Raw genomic sequence first — 25,268 nt, forward strand, 5'->3', positions numbered from 1 at the left:
TCTGAGGGTCGATGAAAAAATATTCTTTAAAAATCCAAGTTTAGTGGTCTGAGGGTCGATCAAAAAATATTCTTTAAAAATCCACGTGGTCTAAGGGTCCTTAAAAAAATATTCTTCAAAAATCTACGTGGTATAAATATCCTTCAAAGAATATTCTTTAAAAATTCACTTGGTCACAGGGTCCTTCAAAAAATATTCCTTAAAAATCCATGTGGTCTAGGGGTCTTTCAAAAAAAATTTTTTTTTAATACAAGTAGTCTGAGAGTACATCAAAGATATCGTTAAAAATTAACGTGGTTTGAAGGTCCTTTACAAACATATTCTTTATAAACGCACGTTGTCGAAGATTTCTTCAAAATGATGCTTTAAAACTCTACGTGGACTAAGGTTCCTTCGACAAAATGCTTTAAAAATTCACGTGGTCTAAGGGTCCAACAGAAAAAATCCCTAAAAATACACGTGGTCGAAGGGCTCTACACAAACAAATATTCTTTAAAAATCCACGTGGTCGACAAACCCTACACAAAAAAATATTCTTTAAAAATCCACGTGGTCGACAAACCCTACACAAAAAAATATTCTTTAAAAATCCACGTGGTCTAAGGGTCTTTCACAAAAAAATATTCTTTTAAAATTCACGTGGTCTGAGGGTTGATCAAAGAATATTCTTTAAAAATTCACGTGGTCTGAGGGTTGATCAAAGAATATTCTTTAAAAATTCACGTGGTCTGAGGGTTGATCAAAGAATATTCTTTAAAAATTCACGTGGTCTGAGGGTTGATCAAAGAATATTCTTTAAAAAAAATGTTGTCTAATGGCCCTTCAAAAAATATTCTTTAAAAAACCACGTAGTCTAAGGGTCCTCCACAAAATATTCTTTAAAAAACCACGTAGTCTAAGGGTCCTCCACAAAATATTCTTTAAAAAACCACGTAGTCTAAGGGTCCTCCACAAAATATTCTTTAAAAAACCACGTAGTCTAAGGGTCCTCCACAAAATATTCTTTAAAAAACCACGTAGTCTAAGGGTCCTCCAAAAATATTCTTTTAAAATCCACGTAGTCTGGGGGTTGATGAAAAAAATATTCTTTAAAAATCCACGTTGTCTGAGGGTTGTTCAAAAAATATTCTTTAAAAATCCACGTGGTCTGAGGCTTGATTAAAAAATATTCTCCAAAATCCACGTGGTCTGAGGCTCGATTAAAACATGTTCCTTAAAAATCCACGTTGTCTGAGGGTTGTTCAAAAAATATTCTTTAAAAATTCACGTGGTCTAACGGCCCTTCAAAAAATAATCTTTAAAAAACTACGTAGTCTAAGGGTCCTCGAAAAATGTTCTTTTAAAATCCACGTGGTCTGGGGGTTGATCAAAAAATATTATTTAAAAATCCACGTTGTCTGAGGGTTGTTCAAAAAATATTCTTTAAAAAATCTCGTGGTCTGAGGCTTGATTAAAAAATATTCTCTAAAATCCACGTGGTCTGAGGCTTGATTAAAACATATTCTTTAAACATCCACGTTTCCTGAAGGTTGATCAAAAAATATATTTTAAAAATCCACGTGGTCTGAGGGTTGATCAAAAAATATTATTTAAAAAAGCACGTGGTCTGAGGGATGATCAAAAAATATTCTTTAAAAATTCACGTGATCTTCGGGTCCATCAAAAAATATCCTTAGAAATCCACGTGTTTTGAGGGTCCATTAAAAATGCCCTAAAACATCCACGTGGTCTGAGGGTTCATCAAAACATATTCTTTAAAAATCCACGTGGTCTGAGGATTGATCAAAACAATTCTTTAAAAATCGACATGGTCTGAGGGTTGATCAAAACAATTCTTTAAAAATCGACGTGGTCTAAGGGTCCAACAAAAAATAATATTTAAAAATCCACGTGGTCTTAGGCTCCAACAACAAGTATTCTTCAAAAATGTCCAACAAAAAATATTATTTAAAAATCCACGTGGCCTAAGGGTCCTACAGAAATAAATTCATAAAAATCCACGTGGTCTAAGGGTCCTTCACAAAAAATATTCTTTAAAAATCCTCGTGGTCGAAGGGCCCTACACAAAAAATACTCTTTAAAAATCCACGTGGTCTAAGGGTCTTTCACAAAAATAATCTTTTAGAATTCACGTGGTCTTAGGGTTGATCAAAGAATATTCTTTAAAAAAAGGTGGTCCAATGGCCCTTCAAAAAATATTCTTTAAAAAACCACGTGGTTTAGGGTCCTCCAAAAATATTCTTTAAAAATCCACGTGGGTTGATCAAAAAATATTCTTTAAAAATCCACGTTATCTGAGGGTTGTTCAAAAAATATTCTTTAAAAAATCCTCGTGGCCGGAGGCTTGATTATAAAATATTCTTTAAAAATCCACGTTTTCGGAGGGTCTATACAAAATATTCTTTAAAAATCCACTTGATCTGAGGGTTCATGAACAATATTCTTTAAAAATCCACGGGGTCTGAGGGTACATCAAAAAAATATTCTTTAAAAATGCACATGCTCAGAGCATCAAAATTTATTCTTTTAAAATCCACGTTTTAAATTCACGTTTGATAGTCTGTTTATGAACTCTAATAGCTCCTATAACAAGCCCACAATTTCACCGTTGAGTAAGTCCCATATGCCAGGGACACTTTCACCCTAAACAAGCAAAGGGGTATTTACATCATGGTGCTTATCTTTGTTTTGAATTCAACGTGTAGACAAAGAATTTTATTTTCACACCTGCAGCATACAAATTCTCAGCAGCCAGTTAGTCTCAATTCCTCAATCACTCACTCATTTAAACAACACAAACTAACAAAACCAACCAACCAAGCAGCTAGTCAGCTAACCAAGCAGCCACAACGCTAAGCTGTTTGTCAGATCGTGTGTCAAAGTCCTTCTGTACACACTTAAGCAATAAACAGGCAATTGTGTCTCATCTTTTTCTCAGTCGTTATTAAAGAAGTAGAAGAAGAAGCAGCAGCGGTAGCGGCAGTGCAGTGCTTGTTATATTCGCTATCATAGTCTAGCCAGCCTGAAACCAACAGACAGAAAAAGCATCAGTGTTGTGTGGAAGTACAAGTATCTGTTTGGATATATGTACGTGTATCCGTTTGTGCATTTATGTTTCCTTTTTCCGTTTAGGACATTGACTTTGCTTGTAGGGGGCTCATAAATACACACATATGTATGTACATGGTGTTGTGAATCAAAGTGGTAAATTGTTGATGAAAGAAGAACACATTGCGTTTTTTTTTCTACATTTCCTCTGGCATTTACAGAATATTACATTTTACAAGTTTGATATTTTTCGAGTTTCTGTAGTTGTTGTTATAATTTGTTCGCTTCTTCTACATCCTGACGTGACATTAATGTTGTTATAATTCATACATTCAAACATATGTGCGAAGAAATGTATTGTATGGGGAGGCGTTGAATATCAGCTGGTAAAATTGAATTCAATTAATGTATACAGTTCGGGATGTAATTATTAAAGAAAGGAAATTAAAGCACATTTTTAGGAGGGGCCGTGATATAATAGACATTTGTGATCATTTTAGGCTGACACAATTTGAATTTCGGCAAATAAACCTGGATATTTAAAAATAGTTTTGAAGGATGTTGACTTAAAAGACGAAAAGACCACATAACCTGGATTTTTAAAGAATATATTTTGATGAAGCCTCAGATCACGTGGACATTTAAGGAATATTTTTGATCAACCCTCAGACCACGTGGACTTTTAAAGAATATTTTTTGTTGAACTCTCAGACCACGTGGATTTTTAAAGAATACTTTTTGTTGAACTCTCAGACCACTTGGATTTTTAAAGAATATTTTTTGTTGAACTCTCAGACCACGTGGATTTTTAAAGAATATTTTTTTAATTTTTAAAGAATATTTTTTGTTGAACTCTCAGACCACGTGGATTTTTAAAAAATATTTTTTGTTGAACTCTCAGATCACGTGGATTTTTAAAGAAAATTTTTTTGTTGAACTCTCAGACCACGTGGATTTTTAAAGAATATTTTTTGTTGAACTCTCAGACCACGTGGACTTTTAAAGAATATTTTTTGTTGCACCCTCAGACCACGTGGACTTTTAAAGAATATTTTTTGTTGAACTCTCAGACCACGCGGACTTTTAAAGAATATTTTTTGTTGAACCCTCAGACCACGTGGACTTTTAAAGAATATTTTTTGTTGAACCCTCAGACCACGTGGACTTTTAAAGAATATTTTTTGTTGAACCCTCAGACCACGTGCACTTTTAAAGAATATTTTTTTGATTTTTAAAGAAAATTTTTTTGTTGAACTCTCAGACCCAGGGTTTCGGAGTCGGAGTCGGAGTCTACGAGTCGGAGTCGAGCAATTTTGCTGGAGTCGGAGTCGGAGTCTGAGTCGGAAAAAATAACTCGACTCCGACTCCGGGCAAAATTTTTTCCACGTTATAGAAACATAAGATTAAATTTGGAACAAGAACATTTTTTAAATCATTATTTATTTTAAAAGAAAATTATAAGAAAACATATATGCATACGGTATTTTATACTAATTTCAAGGACAATTCACAGGATATTTACTATCCTCTGAAGTGTAGTCTATTCATCTCTATTTTGTTGATCCAAATGATTCTTTTTGCAAACAAAAGTAAAGTTCTATGACAATCGAATTAAGATTGGACTTTTAACCTCTTTCGTCAGAAGTCTTACTGGTCTGCTGACAAAGGTCTATTGGTATTCTCATCCTGTTTTTTTTTTTTATGAGAAATCATCCTTGTCCTCTATAAAAGACATTGTGGTCTCTATGTATTTTGGTAAATTTCGCATAATCTATTAACTATATATGAAATTCAGATTAAATTCGTTGTTTGTCAACGACAGATTCATCCCGCTATAACTCAGAAGTCTGACAAACGGCGAATATTTCTTCTAGTATTCTTTATGTACTCAATGAGGGCATTAGATGTAGACATCCAAATAACCGGATCTGTCCGCCAGGAACAGACATAGTTCATGTGTATCCGAGTTTTCTACACAATCAATAGCATATACGAAATTCAATGAAATACATAACCATAGAGTTTTCATTAGAAAGGATCGGGTAAAAGTTATAAAGGACAATGGAAACATGACAATATCGATTTCTTATCTTAGTGGACCGACACTACATAAAATTTTCCTAGCAACATTTTTGTAGAATATTTTCATGCTAATTTTTCAGTTCCAGAAAACATCTGTCGGGCTACGTGATGGTTTATTTACACAATATATCTCAAATATTTCAATAAAATTATCCACTTCACACCAAAGTTCAAAATGTGAGCGCTGAATTTTAGTATAAATAGCATAGAATGTGTGATCAAATTTTTAAGTCGATCGGAACAATATTGCCATAACAACAATTTATTTTATTTTGTATGCAGCAAATAAACTGTGTTTTTCTCGAAATCGGCGGTCTCAAAAACTCGTAATATTTTTCCCTTTCAGACGAAGAAAAAAATCACGCAAAAAGTTACGTAGTTTTCTCGGAAAAATCGTGAAGATTGCTTTTATTGAGCTTTACAACTGGAGGTCTCCTTTTAAGGCTAAGCGCACTAAAATGTTGGATTACATCCAGTTTAAATTGCTTATAATTTTTATTGCATGTAGTCATTATGATTTGTATTGTCCCTTCATTTTCACATATTTTGAAAGCTTAAAGATTTTCTCACGCGGAAGAATTCCGTCTAGAATATACTCGTGCAAAAAAGAAAAACCGACAAAAACTTTCGAGTCGTCGGCTTTCCGCTTTTCAGATGCATTATTGATCATTAAGCTCGATTTCCAACGAGAAATTAATTAAAAATTATTACTAAAAATGATCTTCGCCTAAAAAGGCAAAATTTAAAAAAAAAAAAAAACTTTCTAAATTTGCTATTTTCAATGTAAGAATCGGCAGAAACAATATTGATATGTTCGAATGTATTCGAACGAATGCCCTTTCTAATGAATATGTAAGGAATATCGGCCAAAATATAAGAAAAAGTTAAAAATGTGTGCACATTTTATTCATTTCACTCTCGGAGTCGACCCGGAGTCGGAGTCGGAGCCGGAGTCGTGAAAAAAACTCGTCTGGAGTCGGAGTCGGAGTCGAGCCAAAAATACCTCGACTCCGAAACCCTGCTCAGACCACGTGGATTTTTAAAGAATATTTTTTGTTGAACTCTCAGACCACGTGGATTTTTAAAGAATATTTTTTGTTGAACTCTCAGATCACGTGGATTTTTAAAGAAAATTTTTTTGTTGAACTCTCAGACCACGTGGATTTTTAAAGAATATTTTTTGTTGAACTCTCAGACCACGTTGACTTTTAAAGAATATTTTTGTTGCACTCAGACCACGTGGATTTTTAAAGAATATGTTTTGATGAACCCTCAGACCACGTGGATTTCTAAGGATATTTTTTGATGGACCCGAAGATCACGTGAATTTTTAAAGAATATTTTTTGATCATCCCTCAGACCACGTGCTTTTTTAAATAATATTTTTTGATCAAACCTCAGGCCACGTGGATTTTTAAAATATATTTTTTGATCAACCCTCAGGAAACGTGGATGTTTAAATAATATGTTTTAATCAAGCCTCAGACCACGTGGATTTTAGAGAATATTTTTTAATCAAGCCTCAGACCACGAGATTTTTTAAAGAATATTTTTTGAACAACCCTCAGACAACGTGGATTTTTAAATAATATTTTTTGATCAACCCCCAGACCACGTTGATTTTAAAAGAATATTTTTCGAGGACCCTTAGACTACGTAGTTTTTTAAAGAATATTTTTTGAAGGGCCGTTAGACCACGTGAATTTTTAAAGAATATTTTTTGAACCCTCAGACAACGTGGATTTTTAAGGAATATGTTTTAATCGAGCCTCAGACCACGTGGACTTTTAAAGAATATTTTTCGTTGAACCCTCAGACCACGTGCACTTTTAAAGAATATTTTTTTGATTTTTAAAGAATATTTTTTGTTGAACTCACAGACCACGTGGATTTTTAAAGAATATTTTTTGTTGAACTCTCAGATCACGTGGATTTTTAAAGAAAATTTTTTTGTTGAACTCTCAGACCACGTGGATTTTTAAAGAATATTTTTTGTTGAACTCTCAGACCACGTTGACTTTTAAAGAATATTTTTTGTTGCACCCTCAGACCACGTGGACTTTTAAAGAATATTTTTTGTTGAACCCTCAGACCACGTGGACTTTTAAAGAATATTTTTTGTTGAACCCTCAGACCACGTGGACTTTTAAAGAATATTTTTTGTTGAACTCTCAGGCCACGTGGATTTTTAAAGAATATTTTTTGTTGAACCCTCAGTCCACGTGGACTTTTAAAGAATATTTTTTGTTGAACCCTCAGACCACGTGGACTTTTAAAGAATATTTTTTGTTGAACCCTCAGACCACGTGGACTTTTAAAGAATATTTTTTGTTGAACTCTCAGGCCACGTGGATTTTTAAAGAATATTTATTTGACCATCTATCATATCAAACCACGTGGATTTTTAAAGAATATTTATTTGACAATCTATCATATCAAACCACGTGGATTTTTAAAGAATATTTATTTGACCATCTATCATATCAAACCACGTGGATTTTTAAAGAATATTTATTTGACCATCTATCATATCAAACCACGTGGATTTTTAAAGAATATTTATTTGACCATCTATCATATCAAACCACGTGGATTTTTAAAGAATATTTATTTGACCATCTATCATATCAAACCACGTGGATTTTTAAAGAATATTTATTTGACCATCTATCATATTAAACCACGTGGATTTTTAAAGAATATTTATTTGACCATCTATCATATCAAACCACGTGGATTTTTAAAGAATATTTATTTGACCATCTATCATATCAAACCACGTGGATTTTTAAAGAATATTTATTTGACCATCTATCATATCAAACCACGTGGATTTTTAAAGAATATTTATTTGACCATCTATCATATCAAACCACGTGGATTTTTAAAGAATATGTTCATGTTCATAAGACCAAAAAAAAAAAAAAAATAAAAAATCAATTAAAAAAAAAAACAAAAAATTCGCATATAAATATAAAAATTAAAAAATCTATGACATATACTAATATTCTTTAAAAATTACCGTTGATCTTAATTTCACTCGAAAACGAGTCTCTAGAAAATCTTTACAAATTCCGCAAATTGGATCTTAAAAAAGTGTTTCTTAAAAAAACATTGGTTCTCAAGGTAAAAGCCGATAAAAAATTGTCTTTAAAAAATTGTCTTTTAAAATCACATTTTGGGCCCTTTAGTATGGTGCGTGCGTGTATTTTTTATAATTTTTTTTCAACTAACACCCGTAGCTTGGATTTTGTATAAATAGCTTTTCAACTAACACCCGAAGCGTCGATTTTTTATAAATAGCTTTTCAACTAACATCCGAAGCGTGGATTTCAACTAACACCTGAAGCGTGGATTTTTTATTAATATTTTTTTTCAACGACTACCAGAAGGGGGCATTTTTTATAAATATTTTTTTTCAACGACCACCAGAAGCGGGCATTTTTTATAAATATTTTTTTTCAACGACCACCAAAAGCGGGCATTTGTTATAAATATTTTTTTTCAACGACCACCAGAAGCGGGCATTTTTTATAAATATTTTTTTTCAACGACCACCAAAAGCGGGCATTTGTTATAAATATTTTTTTTCAACGACCACCAGAAGCGGGCATTTTTTATAAATATTTTTTTTCAACGACCACCAAAAGCGGGCATTTGTTATAAATATTTTTTTTCAACGACCACCAGAAGCGGACATTTTTTATAAATATTTTTTTCAACGGACACCAGAAGCGGGCATTTTTTATAAATATTTTTTCAACTACCACCCGAAGCGTTGTTTTACAACGACCACCGGAAGCGTAGATTTTTATAAATATATTTTTTTTTGGATTTTTTACAAAGTATTTTTTCAACGACAACGAGAAGTGTGGATTGTTTAAAAAATATTTTTTCAACGGCCACCAATAGCTTGGATTTTTTAAAAAATATTTTTTCAACGACCACCAATAGCTTCGATTTTTTAAAGAAATATTTTTTCAACAACCATCAGTAACGTGTTTTTTAAAAAAAATGTTTTCAAAGGCCACCAGAAGCGAGGATTTTTTTAAAAATATTTTTTTCAATGACCACCAGTAGCTTGGATTTTCAATGAAATATTTTTTCAACGACCACCAGAAGCGTGGATTTTTAAAGAAATGTTTTTTTCAAAGACTTCCAGAAGCGTGGATTTTTTAAAAAATATTTTTTCACTGACCACCAGTAGTGTGGATTTTTTAAAGAAATATTTTTTCACTGACCACCAGTAGCGTGGATTTTTAAAGAAATATTTTTTCACTGACCACCAGTAGCGTGGAGTTTTAAAGAAATATTTTTTCACTGACCACCGGTAGCGTGGATTTTTAAAAAATATTTTTTTCAATGACCACCAGTAGCTTGGATCTTTTAAAGAAATGTTTTTTCAACAACCACCAGAAGCGTGGATTTTTTAAAAAAAATATTTGTTTTCAATGACCACCAAAAGAGTGGATTTTTTAAAAAAATATTTTTAAATGATCAGCGAATGTGGTCTTTTAGAAGACATTTTTTTAAAGACCAACGAACATGGGTTTGCTTAATTATGTGGTCCTCCACAGAACAGTTGTCCTATAAGCCGAACAAAAAATAGATTTCCACAATTTATTTATTTTTATTTATTTATTTTTTATTTTTTGTTCAAAAATGCATAGTAAAACAAACCTTTTCGATTATATGGCAGTAGTTTTTTATATTTAAAACCTTTTTGAAATTTATTAACAAAAACTGAGAATATATTAAACTTTGATTTAGTCATATCACTTCGTAACTACTACTCAGTATAAAAATTACTTATTCATTTGCTAAAAAAATCTTCAAATCATTGTTTTAAATTTATTTGCAAATTTTCTCTTTGTTTTGCCATTGTATCTCCACTTTTTATTATTTATTATTCATAGCTTCTTTTATTTCATGTTTATTGATATTTTTCCACATAGCTTTTTTATACAATTTCCCGCTTTATTTTATTCGTACGATTGGTGTGATATTTATCGTTTGTTTTACCGTTTGTTTGTCTCTAAGTCGTAGTCGTGCATATAATTTACGGTACGGATGCGTTCTTTCCGGAGCGCGTTGTTCATTTGAATATTAATGTCGCTGTCACAGCTGTTAAATGCAATATTTTTCCACTGAATGTGAATACAATTTCATTGTCAAGTGCACGAAAAGCAGCAACAAAGATAAACTAAGGAGCTTTATTGGTGTCAATGAATGGAAAAAGTTTTGTGGGCATAATAGCTGAGATACATACCCCACACAACATGATTAGCAAAGACATATACCTTTTTGGGGGTGTTGTTCGAAAATTAGTTGTTGATGGAAACAGTTACGATAAAAACTCAAAACTTTTATAGCTGTGAGAACGATAACAACGATAACCATTGTAGTACATACTGTGACACATAGATGGCACAGCGGGTTATTCAATAAATAACATCATCTAGCTCTGTTTTCCCAATAATAGCCCATTTAGATATGACTTCATTAGCCGGATTTAGCATATTATCAGGTTTTATTTGCTAAATCCAGCCAAAATCTACCAGATTTCCCATACAAAAATAAATCCTCCTATTGAGTGGATTTGTTTTAAATCTGGCATAAATCCTCGTATACAACTCTGTTTTTTGCAACATGTTGCTAGAAAATGCAAAAAGTTGCAAGCTGGCACAAGAAACAAGGTAGATGCATCGGTGAATTGCTAGACTAAAAATAATTTAAAATGTAAAAATTTGTAAACAAGGCGGAAAAATTAAACTTTTTTCGATGTAAAAAGTTGATTTTAATCAACCAAGACTAATATTGTAAAAAAAGCTCTGTTCCAGAACTAAAAAGTTTTTACAATTTTTACCACTTTATACATTTTGCGTTCCCGTACACAAAATTTATATGAAAATCGTTTACGACTTTTACCACTTTGTAAAGTACGGGAACAATGCAAATATTTATATTTATTTTCTAAACGATAAAAATAATTCGTATATTTATTTTAGATGGGCAAACTGCGATAAAATAATTCTTTATTTGCTCTTTAGTTAGCATAATGTGCTAACACTTTCAACATTAAACAATAAATTTGTAATTTGACGTATGTTTTTGAGACGAATTCAATTTACAAAAAATTCTTTTGACGTTTTAAATTCGATTAGATGGGCTAATGCATCTACCTTGGTAATTGTGCTATGAACAAAAGTCAGCTGACTGTCATTTAAATCCTCCAAAATGTATATCTAAATGCAATGAGATTTGTACCGGATTTATTAAATCCAGTCGAGGATTTATGGCTAGTCTAAATGAGCTATAAGAACAAATAACGATGGGCAAATGTTGGTCTTTATGAAAAAATTGTGTTGGTCGTTGAGAAAATATTTTCTCTTTTAAATAAAGCAAATATTTTTTGAACTTGAGGTCGTTTTTATTTATTGCATCTTCATGGAAAATATTTATAACTTACAAAACTGGTGTGAATATTACTTATAATTATGATAGAATTCACTATCGTCGTTGTTGAGTGTTTTCTTTTTTTTTTTTTAATTCAGTGTCTGCCGATTTTTTTAAAAAAATATATATATTATTTGACCGCGAAAAAAATGCTAAAACCTTTGACAAACTCTTTCTTTTGTCGGCCTCCTTTGAAAATAAATAATTTTAATTTAGAACAGTTATTTTTCGAATTTCCACCCTACTGTGGATTTCCTTTCCCAAATTACTAATGCTCTGTTTATGATGAGTATTTTAAAATTTATTTCAAATTTCCATTCACATAAACATATCATTATGAAAATGTTTTAATTGATATTTAGTTCACTTTAAATTTTGTGTATTTTCCAATAAAATCAGCATGAAAAGCATGCTGATGAACGAAATGTATTTTTGTTCTTGTGTATAAACTGCCGGAACAAGCCCAAGCAATATTTGTTTGTAAACATACAAACCAAAATAAACCTTAGCCACAAATATGTATGTATGGCATTGTCCAAAGTTCTTCTTTGGACATCTGCAACCGCATTTAGACAAATTATAACAAATGTTATGGCCGAAGCACAGCAAGCTACTGCACAGCAGGTGCTATTCAGCCATGGGTTGACATAGTTTGATTTATTTTAAACTAAGGATTGCGGTACAAGAGGGAGAAACTATAAATTTGTAACAAATTTAAGAATATTTAGTTATTAAACTAACGTTATTATTTGAAATCAAAATGCTTTCTTTATGTGAATGCATTTGTTATTTAATTTTTGATATATATTTAGAGTTAAAATATTTAAAAGTTATCTTTCACATTTGATTTGCTGTGATTGTAATCTAATCATGATTGACATCTGTGTAATTTGATGTTGATTTTTAAACATGTGTTTTTTGTGAAAAAGCATCAAAACCAAAGATTTGCATGTGAGGGTGAAACTGATAAGGCCGTCATCAGACCATCTGCTTTTTCACATGTATGACATCAGCTGTTCTGTATATTAGTATACCCAAAGTGACAACGTACATGTGAAAAAGCAGATGATCTGATGGCCGCCTAATTAAATTTAAAAGATAGAAAAACAAACAATTGAAAATTTTACAACAATAATGTTGAATGGTTGAACTTGTCGAAATGTTTATTGATTTGAAATTTTGCCTGTTAGGGCGATGATTTCAGGATATTCTAAAAACGAGATGATCGGCTCCTTTCCAGTATGACAAATATTAAACAGAAGTTTTACGTTACTTGAAATTTCCTTTTTAGTATTTCAAACATCGCAAAACTTCCATTCAAAATCGATCGTACTGAAATGAGTCGAAATTCTCCTTTGTTCCCTTCAAATTATACGCATCCTAATATACATACATGGACCAAATTGGTTATGCTTATGACAGCATTTGAACTACAAATAAATTAGTCTTTTTTTTGGAAAGCGAATTTTAAATGTACAATTTGTTGACATGTGAATTTAGCCTGACACGACCCGACGAAGAGAAGTCAACGCTGTCAACGTGCGGCTAACATTTTGGGAATTACAAATAACAACAAAAAACATGTTTACAAACATCGCAGAAGTGATAATCGTAGGTGTTTACTTAGTTCAAAGAGTGGAACAAAACAGAAAACTTAATAAGATGTCCTTTAACCAGTTGTTTATGGAGGTCTTCTCTAGAAGTGCTGTCTTAAGACACGCCGTTAAGACTCGGCGATAAACAATAGGTTCAATAACATTAAGCTGATATGAATCGGCGTGCACTCGTTTATATAAGAGAAGTATCCCTTGTCCCTTCAATTATTATTTTTTTATTATTATACATTAGGCCGGGGCGATTTGAAAACCTTAATGGGCCCTTCGCGTTTCTGATTCCTGGGGTTGAACTGAGCAAAAAACTCTACTGGACCATATATCTACCGTGAAAATCGAGCCTCCCGATTTTGACTTTAAGTTTTTTATTGACGTTTTTTGGATATTTTGGCATATAACAGCCAAACCATTGAGATTTTCGATCCAACACAAAGGCAAGCATTGTAGCCAAGACAGTAATTGAAAACTCTCTAATACATCGCAAAAGCATTGGAACGCTCCTTCAGGCAGTTTCGGCCTTAAGAATGTGCAAACTTTTCGGAAAATGTCGATAAATGACATTGTGCTACAAAATTTGACCCGAATAATATTCAAGTGTTCTGATGCAAAATTATATCGTGTTGGGATCCATGGACAACGACAATGCCTTTATTTCGTTTGGGTCACTTAGTTTTATTTTTTTATAACGGTAAAAGTAGTGAAAATGTGGGTTTCTTACATTTTCAAATTTAAACGGGCATATCTTATTTTTTCCACAACGGATTTCTTTTGATCCTTCTTCCTTTTAAAGGGGTGAATAATGTCTTTTAAATAAGCTATTATTGTTTTAAATCGGTTAACAAATGGCTAAGTTATAGTGGTTTATGTCTGAAAAACCCCACAAAAAACCTACAAAGGAATTTCTCATAATTTTCAAAATAAATATTGAACAAAACAAAAAAACATTATATTTTTGAAAATTATGAGAAATTCCAAAACTGCCTGAAGGAGCGTTCCAATGCTTTTGCGATGTATTCGAGAGTTTTCAATTACTGTCTTGGCTACAATGTTTGTCTTTGTGTTGGATCGAAAATCTCAATGGTTTGGCTGTTATATGCCAAAATATCCAAAAACGTCAATAAAAAACTTAAAGTCAAAATCGGGAGGCTCGATTTTCACGGTAGATATATGGTCCAGTGGACTTTTTTGCTCAGTTCAATCCCAGGAATCAGAAAAGCGAAGGGCTCATTAAGGTTTTTTTCCTTCCACACAAATCGCCCCACCCTATTATACATGCACGGAGGGAAAAAACATATTATTTGTTTGCTGCATTCATTTTTCTGCGTGTTGTTGTTGTAACAGTGTTTTTTATCATGTTTGTATGTTCGTTCTTCTGTTCAATCTGGCTCTGGGTCTATCCCCAGTTCCAGGAAAGTCGCTGCTTAGATGGGATGTAACCACAGATCCACTGGAGTTAGATGAGTAGGTTTGGCGGGGCAGTTGAAAAGGTGTTTTGTGTCGTGCGGGCCCATGCCACATACTGGACAGATGTCTTGCACGGCGCGGTCGATTTCCGCCCAACAAGAATTTAGACGACTGCAAAAATGGGATGTAGCCACAGATCCACTGGAGTTAGATGAGTAGGTTTGGCTGGGCAGTTGAAAAGGTGTTTTGTGTCGTGCGGGCCCATGCCACATACTGGACAGATGTCTTGCACGGCGCGGTCGATTTCCCCCCATTAAGAATTTAGGCGACTGTAATATCCCGAGCGTAGTTGGGCCAAAACGACTCTAGTTTGTCGTGGCATCTGACGCTCCTCAGCTGCAATATATGGGGGATGTATTTCGAGGACTTTATTCACATTATAATTGCTTAAGGCCTTGCCAACTGCATCCGTGTGAATACTATTTAAACCTGTTTGATATGCTTGTTGATCTAGGGGTTCGTTGGACCTCTCCCTCTGGAGCATGGATATCCTTCCTGATCTACCTGAATGTGTCGGGCCTACCCACAAGATGGTGATTGGGATGGCTCCCACGGTAACATCCAAGCAGGTACTGCAACGAAAGCATCTCATTGTGTTGCTTTACTGGAAGAATCTTTGCCTCCTCATGTAGATGGTCCACTGAAGATTTGAGGAGGCACCCTGTTGCTGTTCTCAGGGCGGCATTGTGGAAAGTTTGAATCTTTTTCCAATTCGTATCACATACTCTCGGGGACCAAACTGGCGCCGCATAGCTTACCACATACCGACCTATCGCGTTATATGTGGTCAACAAGGTTTCTTTATCTGCACACAAAGTGCTGCCGGCTAGGGACTTGAGGACCTTGTTCCTACTTTTCAGTTTTTTACAGATAGCTGTGGCGTGCGTGCACGAAGTGAAAGAAGTGTCGAATGTGTGAAAATTTTGTGGCAGTTTTTGGTTGGAATTCTGCTACCGTCGACCACGACATTCAATTCTCTTCCATGAGGTGAACATGAGGTGAACAGAGTGGCTGTTGATTTTGGAAATCTGCATATTCCTCAAATGGAAAAAGGTGATAAGATCAGTTAAATAGTAGTTCAGTCTCTCACAGATGTCATCAGGATAGGTACCCGACGCCAGGGTCGTGCAATCATCCGCATACGTTACGATCTCGATGCCGTCTGGAGGGGAGATATTACCCCACCTTGGGAACTCCCTGTTTCACTCTACGAGGTTTGGACTTCTTGTTACTGAATTCCACGTACGACTGGCGTCCACACATATAATTGACTATCCAACGTTTCAAGCTTGGCCGGAGGGTTGTCTGCTCAATGTCCTCAAACAGCGTGGAATGCCTGACTGTATCAAAGGCTTTTGATAAGTCAAGCGCCACCATCACTGTTCTATCGCACGGCCGTCTCTCGTTTAGTCCTTGACAAATATGTGTGGTAATGGTGTGCAGCGCAGTTGTCGTGCTGTGCTGCTTACGGAATCCATGCTGATGATCGGCAACTTGATAGCTATTTCTGATACTGGGGACTAAGGCCTCAAGGGTCTTTGCTACGGGCGACAAAAGCGAAATCGGTCTGTACGATTCACTTTTGCTGGCATCCTTGCCGGGCTTCCGTAGTGGTACCACCCTGCCCATTTTCCAGACTTCGGGAACAATGAGAACTTTGGTGAGATACTCCACTCCCGGCTCATCCAGCTGCTTCAGCATTACCATGGAGATTCCATGAGGGCCCAACGCTTTGGATGATTTAGCGTTCCTGATGGCATTGGCAACATCATCCATTGTAAACTGTGGTGGTTCATCCTCGGCAGGAAGAGATCTGATGCGACGTAGTACTCTTCTCTTCGCCCTGTCACTCTCGGGGTGCTCGACAAACTGTCGATTGAAATAACTTGCGCACCTCTTCGGGTCAGTCAACGTAACGTCGCCAAACGTGACTGAGGTCCTATCTTCCCTTCCTCCAGGGTTCGAGAGTGACTTAACCGTTGCCCACAAATCACCTATACCGGCTCCAATGTTGCAATTCTTCAGATGATTTAACCACTTTTTCCGCTTATGTTGGCCGACCAGCCTGTTAACTTCAAGTGTCAGCTCCCTAACTCTGGGGCCATTAGGGTTGGCTCGACGAAGCTCATCACGCTCATTTGCTAATCCCGTCGCCTCTGCTGGGAAGTTTAGTCCTATTTCGGGTATTCGACCAGCAGGGATATAACGAGCGGCTGCAGCAGTGATGATGTCTCGGAAAGTCCTTTTCGCTACCCGAACATCAGAAGGATTGGGCAGTTCTCTGAAGCGGTGATTGGTGAACTCTCTGAATATCGGCCAATCAGCTTTCCTATGATTGACGAACGTGTGGCGTTCAGAGGTGATGAAATCGGGTGGTATGTTAAAGGATACAATTATGGGGAAATGGTCTGATCCAAGGGAATTGACGAGTTGCCAGGTGACGTCATTTGTCAGACCAGGTGAGACGGTGGTTATGTCTGGCGAACTGTGACACTCTCCTCAAATTCTGGTAGGGGCGTCCTCATTGACCGTGCAAAACGTAGAGCTATCAATCTGCTCAGCCAGCGCTGTACCCCTCTGGTCGTTTCCGAGGGCCGAATGCCACATCACATGATGCGCATTAAAGTCCCCCGGGACCAGACGATTATGACCTTCCAGAAGCGGGCTAATGTCAAGCCCGTACTCTGAGATACAGCTATTTCTCGGCAGGAAGTATACGTTCAGCAACTCTATCTCGGCAGTTTCACACCTGACCATACATTCCATGTACGGGTAATTAGAGACAGGTTCGAGCGATATAGGTCTGTATTGGACAGACTGGTTCAATATGAAAGCTAATCCACCACATCCACTTCTTGTGCGATTCTTCCTTAACACGTTGTAACCATCACAACGTTGTAAGCTACAGTTGTTGTTGGTTTCTTGCACCGACGCGACCTTGATGTTCTTCCGACTCATGAAATCTACTATTTCCTCGATCTTACCTCGGAGTCCATTGCAATTAAATTGCAAAAAAGATTCATTTTCCGGGATTGGGACAACAACGGCTGGTGTTAAAGGCTGCGTGTGCGGTTGCTGTCGAGGGGACTGCGGGGGAGTTTCATAATCAGACGACGAGGGAGTTTCGTAATCCGATGACGACTCACTGGGGACTGTATCCACGCAGCATGCAGCAACATAGTCCCTGTCGTAGTCCCTCACTTGGACAAGTCCAGAGCAATCCCTTAGATGCACCCACTCCTGACATCTATTGCATCTCACCGAAAGTTGAATATGGGTGAAGATGTGAATGTGACAAACTGAGCATAAATACATTGGTCCTGGGTTTTCCTCCGTCCCGGCACGACCAAAAGAATTCAGAGCAGGCATTCCGGGATATGTTGCTCCCAATACAGAAAAACGAAACAAATACGACATAAGACCTCTTGAGGTCTTCTCTAGACAAAAGACTTCTTGAGGTCTTCTCTAGACAAAAGACTTCTTGAAGTATTTTATAGATAGAAAACCTCTTGAGGTCTCCTATAGATATAATGCCTTTTCAGATCTTCTATAGACAGAAGAAATCATTTTGTCTTCTCTAGACAGACGACCTATGAGGGTTTCTATTGATAAAAGGCCTCTTGCGGTCATCTCAAGGCCGGCGGAAGACCTCTTGAGGTCCTCTATAGCCAAAAGATCTTTTAAAGTTTTCTTGTGACAGAAGACCTCATAAGATTTTCTGATAGTTTTCTATAGATGGTAGATCTCTTAAGGTCTACCACACTCAGAATATCTGTTGAAACTTCTATATTCAACCTCATGGGGTCTTCTATAGGCAGATTAACCTTTCTATATGCAAAAAGCCTTTTGAGTTCTTCTTTAGGGGTTCAGAGGCATGAGGTTTTCTATAGAGAGAACACCTCTTGAGATATTCTATAAACAGAAGACCTGTTGAGCTCTTCTATACACAGAACACCTTCTGAAGTTTTATATAGATAAAAGTCCGTAGTCTGACCTTTTAAGGTCTTCCCTAGACAGAAGACCATTTGATGTCTTTTATACACGCAGAAAAATTTATGTTAGAAATATGTTTGGATCCAAACAAATATATGTTTGGGACTGGTTGCAAACAAATATATGTTTGGGACAGGTTGCAAACAAATATATGTTTGGATCCAAACATAATATGTTTGGGTCCAAACAAATATACGTTTGCAACATTTTGTAACATATCTCAATTTGATATGTTTGGGTAAAACATATTTTTTATGTTAGAACATTTTTTTCATGGGTGGAGAGAGGATGTTTGTCAACGAGAGTAATAACAGTGCTCTCGCGGCTGTGGAATGCTGTTTTAAAATAAAGAGTTGTGTGCATTGTATAATAGAAGACGTAGAAGCGAAGGAGGGGGCTTTGGTTGCATGTATGCGTCAAACTCGTGTGTTTCTTGTTTTGTTGTTGTTAACCAAGAAGAAGAAAGGAAGAAATGATATGAATTATATTTTTTTCTTTCTTCAGTGTTTTAGTTGCCTTTGTAGAGTCAAGACGGTAAAGTGAGTGAATAAATCAGTGTTTTGTGCTTTCTTAAAGAAATTGTGCTTTTTAGTAAATTAAATGCCCAATACATTTTATAATTGAATCGGAAAGTTGAATGGAATTATTTTATTGGACAAGGAAGAAATCGCATTTAATATTGGTAATTACATACATACTTATGTATATTTGAAATATGGCATACCCATATTTATTTATTACATTACATAATCATTTGATTCAAGATGCCGATTCCCCGCTGATGATTTCAACTATGAGGACAATTTGTTTTATTTCACAACTAAGGAGAAGCGTTCAACTACGTTTCTATATATTTTTCCTTTTTAAAAGTGTGACTATTTACAAATTATTTCAATCAGTTTTTCTTTTATTAAAGTGTGTTATGCAGCCAAGATCATCCATATACGTTAACGTATATGAGAATAACAATCAGTCGTTGTTGAGCAGCCGACAAGTAAACATGTGCATGGATGTACGCATAATTTTAGTGGGGACACTGAACAAAACCGCACACACCCGCCATATGTTTACTGGTCGAAGTTCTAACAACCACTGAATGCTGATACAAACTTTCTTGTGATTCTCTCACTACTTTACTCTCTTTTTTATTTTGAGCATCAATGGTATTATGTATTTCTTTGGAATTTTGTATGTACCTATGTGCTTGTTGTTCTTTTGCCTTTCAATAAAAAACCACAACATTTGTGTCTATACCAGGTATCGGCACTAATACAAACGCATTGTTTGCGGTCTCGCGCATACGACTCTCTCTCGCTCTCTCCACAAACAGCGTGTGCGTTAATGCATTGCTAAAACTAAAAATCATTAAAACAAGCGACAACAGAACCTTCTTCATTGACTTCTGAACGACGACTGAGTGGTGGTTGTTCTGTTATTCTTCTCATCAAGGGCACGTGTGCCCCTTTTTGCCGGATGCTGGTGTATACTATAGCAGGTATCGGCACCAATACAAACGCATTGTTTGCGGCCTCACGCATACGACTCTCTCTCGCTCTCTTCACAAACAGCGTGTGCGTTAATGCATTGCTAAAACTAAAACTCATTGAAACAACCGACAACAGAACCTTCTTCATTGACTTCTTAATGAAGACTGAGTGGTGGTTGTTCTGTTGTTATTCTGTTGCTATAGAGCAGAGCTGAGCAAAATCGAGAGAGAGGCAAATTTAAGAGAGAATTAATATTTAATTTTTCTTGATGTTTCATTACTAATTTCAACATTTTTTAAACATTAATGTTGTCTAAAATCGTCCACAATCCAAATTATTAAAAAATATAAATAAAAAATTGCATAAACTTTTAACTGTTTATGGTTCACAAAAAACTAAGAGTACGTTTTAACAATTTGCCTGTGTGCTAGCACACAGGCGTGCTCACCCCTACTATAGAGATAGCCAGTGAGTTCTTACTGAGAGCAAGTGAGCCCACATTTTAAAGCAGCCAAGATCATCCATATACGTTAACCTATGTGAGAATAACAATCAGTCGTCGTTGAGCAGCCGACAAGTAAACATGTGCGTGGATATACGCATAATTTTAGTGGGGACACTGAATAAAACCGCAGACACCCGCCACATGTTTACTGGTCACAGGTCTAGCAACCACTAAATGTTGATACAAATTTTCTTGTGATTCTCTCACTACTTTACTCTCTTTTTTATTTTGAGCATCAATGTTTTAAAGTGTTTTACATTGAATTTTACGCTCCCTTGCTCTCAGTAAGCGCCCACTGGTGCATGTGTTTGTTTTTTTTGTGCCTTTTGGGTTTGTATTTTTTTGCACCCAAACATATAAAATGTTTGCACCCAAACATAAAATTGTTTCCACCCAAACATACCTTCGTTTGCACCCAAACATATATATCTTTGCACCCAAACATATATTTGTTTGCAGACCCAAACATATATTATGTTTGGGACTGTTGCAAACATATATATGTTTGCTGCAAAATATGCTTGGGACATATGTTAGAGAGGCCGTTTTTTTGCGTGTAGATAAAAGTCCTTTTTTAGACTGCTGACCTTTTAAGGTCTTCCCTAGACAGAATACCACTTGATGTCTTTTATAGACAGAAGACCTTTTGAGGTCTTCTATAGACCGAAGACCTCTTGAGGTCTTCCATAGACAGAAGACCTCTTGTTGTCTTCTATAGGCAGAAGACCTTTTCTTGAATTCTATAGACAGAAGACCTCTTGTGGCCTTCTATAGACAGAAGTCTTCGGGTTTTTTATAGACAGAAGACAACTTCGGGTTTTCCATAGGCAGAAAACATCTTCGGGTTTTCCATAGACAGAAGACCTCTTGAGTTATTCAATAGACAGAAGACTTCGTTCAGGCATCCAATAGTCAGAAGACCTTTTAAAGCTTCCAATAGATAGAAGACCTCGTTAGGTCTTCTATAGTCTGAAGACCCCTTGAAGTTTTGTATAAATAGAAGAGGTGTCTATGTTCAGAAGACCTCTTGAAGTTTTGAATAAATAGAATAGGTGACTATATTCAGAAGACCTTGTGAGGACTTCATTCTTTAAATCTTCTTTGGAGAACAGATCTTATGTTCATTTTAGACAGACATCTATAGATTGAAGGATTTCAATAGACAGAGGGCCTCTTAAAGAGCACTTGGGAACTTCTACATATATTCTATAAAGGTCTTCTGTAGACAGAAGATTTCTACAGATTTTTTGTAGATATAAGATCTCTTCAGGTCTTCTGCAGAATGACGATTTCTTTAGGTATTTTGTAAAAAGAATACATCTTGAGATTCTCTTTATGAAGGTCTTTTGTTGCGATCTTATTTAAACTGAATCATCTCCTAAGTAGTCTAGAGAGAAATCACCTTTTTTAAAGCATTCACTCAGATCCCTTCGCTGACACCGTAAACAGCAAATGTGAGAATTCCGGCCTCGAGTATATTCCCCTTCTGTTAAATCAGAATATATTTGAATGGTTAAGCCGCTTCAAGACCTATTGTCCTGATTCCGAAAACTAACTACCCCAATATATTGGGAGTTACTATTGCGACAATTTCAGAAGTAGGTCAGCAGCTCTTGGGGTGCTGACAAAGCAACTTTATTGGCCTCTTATTAAGCAATAGTCCGGTCGGTTTAGCTGTTGGTGCTACTTAGTGGATGAATATTCAAACCTGACAGAATGTCGACCTGACCCAGCAAAATTTGAAGGAAGGGGTTACATGCGGTGACGTGATTTCATGGCACCTTTTGCATTGGTTCAAACGAAGTCGTAAAAGATCCGATCTTTTCATTGGCATTTGAAACAATGCAAAGGAAGTCGTGAAAGATCCGATCTTTTCATCAGCATTTGAACCCATGCAAAGGAAGTCGTGAAAGATCCGATCTTTTCATCAGTATTTGAACCGATTCCATCGATCCAGTGAGATGAATTTTGTGTTTTTATTTAAAAATTTTTTCTAAATATATAAGATTAATTATTTACAGCATACACTCGCTGATCCAAAACTGTCGTGATGTGCAAAAAGATGTTTTTATCTGTCTCATAGATTATGCTAAAGCTTTTGATACTGTCCAGCACCATAAACTTATTGATATACTTGTATCAATCGGTATAGATGGAAAAGAATTTTAATGTATAAAACATTTGTATTGGAACCAGACTGCTTGTATTGATGTTAACGGCGAACTCACCGACGAAATCAGCATATCGAAGGGCGTCAGACAGGGATGTATATTATCGCCACTTTTATTTAATATTTACTCCCAAAAAATATTTACAGAGGCCTTGCAAAGTGAGAAAATGGGAATACGAACAAATGGGGTTCTAATAAATAACATACGATATTCAGACGACACGACAATCCTAGCAAGCAGTATAAATGGCCTACAAAAAGCATTAGACAAACTTACAACCGTAAGCGAGCTATATGGACTTAAAATTAACATCACAAAAACAAAATACATGATTATCAGCAGAAAGAACATCTATAATAAGACATTGCTGACAATTCACAATACAGAAATTGAAAGAGTAACTACGTTCAAATATTTGGGGGTTTTGATAAATGACAAATGGGACGTATCACATGAAATTCGATGTTGAATAGAGATGGCCAGAGGAGCGTTTTATAAATACAATAACAACACTAACAAGCCATGATATCGGAATTCAAACCAAAATCAGATTTGTGAATCGAATAACGAGCAATAAAGTCTTAAGAAGAATGAACGTGGATCGACTATTGATTAAAACAAAAAGAATTGAAAAATCTCTTATTTTGGACACATAATAAGAAATGACAAATACCAACTCATCCAAAAGATTCTTAAAGGGAACATTGAAGGAAGGCCCAGCAGAGGAAGAAGAGAATTCTCCTGGTTAATGAATATTCAAGACTGGACTGGCTACGACGATGAAAGGAACTTGTTCAGGGCGGCCAAAAATAGAGAACTGCCGACAATATAAATAAAAAAATGTAAATGTAAATTGAAATGTAATTCTTTTATTGTAAAACTATTTAATGTATGATCGCTTATATCCGAACAACGGATGGGCAAATAAAAGAAGAAGAATTATTTACAATAGTCTTGATGTTGTCGGAGACTCGAAATCACAACCAACTTTGTTAAAACTCACGTCGTAATGATAATGTAATTGCAAAGGGTTGGTGAAAATTACATGCCAAAGCATTGGTGGAAATTACATGCCAAAGCATTGGTGAAAATGACATGTCAAAGCATTGTTATAAATGACATGCTTTGGATCCAAAAATTAATAGCGTCTTTTGGGGTCCACGCTCATATAAAATTCATCGACGAAGATGCTAAAAAGATGACATGTCAGCTCACTTGCACCCATGATTGAATGGCATCTTTGGCATCGAACATTTTGCTGGGGTGGACTACAAAAGGGTGCCTCCTCATGACACTAGTGTACCATCTTCATCTATCAGCCAGGCATGAATAGCAAAGGTACAGTCTAAATGTCATTCTCGGAGACTACGACATGCATCACAGCAGAAGAACTTCAGCTGCCAAGGCAAACACAATTGTTTTCTGTGCAGGGAATCGAACCAGGGCATTCATTGCGTAAGGCAAGTGTGTTTACAACTGCACCACTATGGCACCCATTAGAAAAGTCTCTCCTAAAATAGCAAAATCCATTCATTTACTTTGGCGAAAGAATATAACCATTTTTCGTATAAAATTATAATCTTTGTTCCAGAACTAAAAAGTTTTTACAATTTTTACGACTTTTACACATTTTACCCGAAAAACCGTTCCCGTACAGAAAAAAGTTGTAAAATGTTAACATCTCTTTAAACATAAATGGCGCTGAATTACGCTCTCTTTAAAAACTTTTTACTCGACAAATTTGAGCGTGTAAAAAATAGTAACATGGTAGCCGGTGTCTGATTGGCTGGTATGCCGACTTTTTTGACATATTTTCCATTTTCCGTTCTCGAACCATTTTAAAAAAACTTTTGTGTGAGAACAATTTTTTACAGTTCTCTCTTTTACGAGTTTTACTATTAAAAAGTACGGGAACGAAGCTATAAATTATTTCATTATGAATTTAACTATTTTTCCAAACACATGTTCTTACGCTTCAAATATTTATAAGTTATGAATTAGGAGCATGCTCTTTAGAACTTACCCCGACTGCCATTGGTGTTATTTAGCTTTTTATTTGATTTCAATTCTGTTAATGACATTTCTATGGTATCGGCATGTGTTTGAAGATTATTCTTGGTCTGTGGAGAAAAAAAAAAAAACAGGAAGAAAGAATGGAGAAACATAAGTAAAAAAAATCACATTAAAAATATGAACATCTATTGCAAGTTCGTTGGAGGTAAACAAAATCAAAGAAAGGAGAAACTTTCCACCATGCTGGTGCTGCTGCCTCTTGCTTACCTTTTCAATATCATTCATCATGGCTGAACTAACTTTTGGCATTTGTTCACTTTTTCCAATGGCATTGACAATCAATTTCAAATCGTCACGACGATCCTGTGGAGTATAAAAATAGAAAAAAATAAATAAATAAGAAATAAGGAAGTTTCTTCTCAAGAAAAAAATGGAC

The 25,268-nt window shown here is 35.5% G+C and overlaps 1 protein-coding gene across 13 annotated transcripts in view; it reads right to left on the reverse strand.

The window, feature by feature from the left end:
- Dys (Dystrophin) overlaps nucleotides 1-25,268 on the reverse strand; it is a 917,866-nt gene that overhangs the window by 663,012 nt on the left and 229,586 nt on the right. For all 13 annotated transcript variants that reach the window (XM_073982338.1, XM_073982331.1, XM_073982322.1 and 10 more), the window contains 2 exons: nucleotides 25,100-25,195; nucleotides 24,843-24,939 (listed from right to left, as the gene is read on the reverse strand). In XM_073982338.1, the coding sequence (XP_073838439.1) occupies nucleotides 24,843-24,939; nucleotides 25,100-25,195 (193 nt within the window). The remainder of the gene's footprint in view (nucleotides 1-24,842; nucleotides 24,940-25,099; nucleotides 25,196-25,268) is intronic.

The sequence above is a fragment of the Musca autumnalis genome, unplaced genomic scaffold, assembly GCF_047663935.1.
Source record: "Musca autumnalis isolate F117 unplaced genomic scaffold, ASM4766393v1 scaffold_1, whole genome shotgun sequence".
Lineage (NCBI taxonomy): Eukaryota > Metazoa > Arthropoda > Insecta > Diptera > Muscidae > Musca > Musca autumnalis.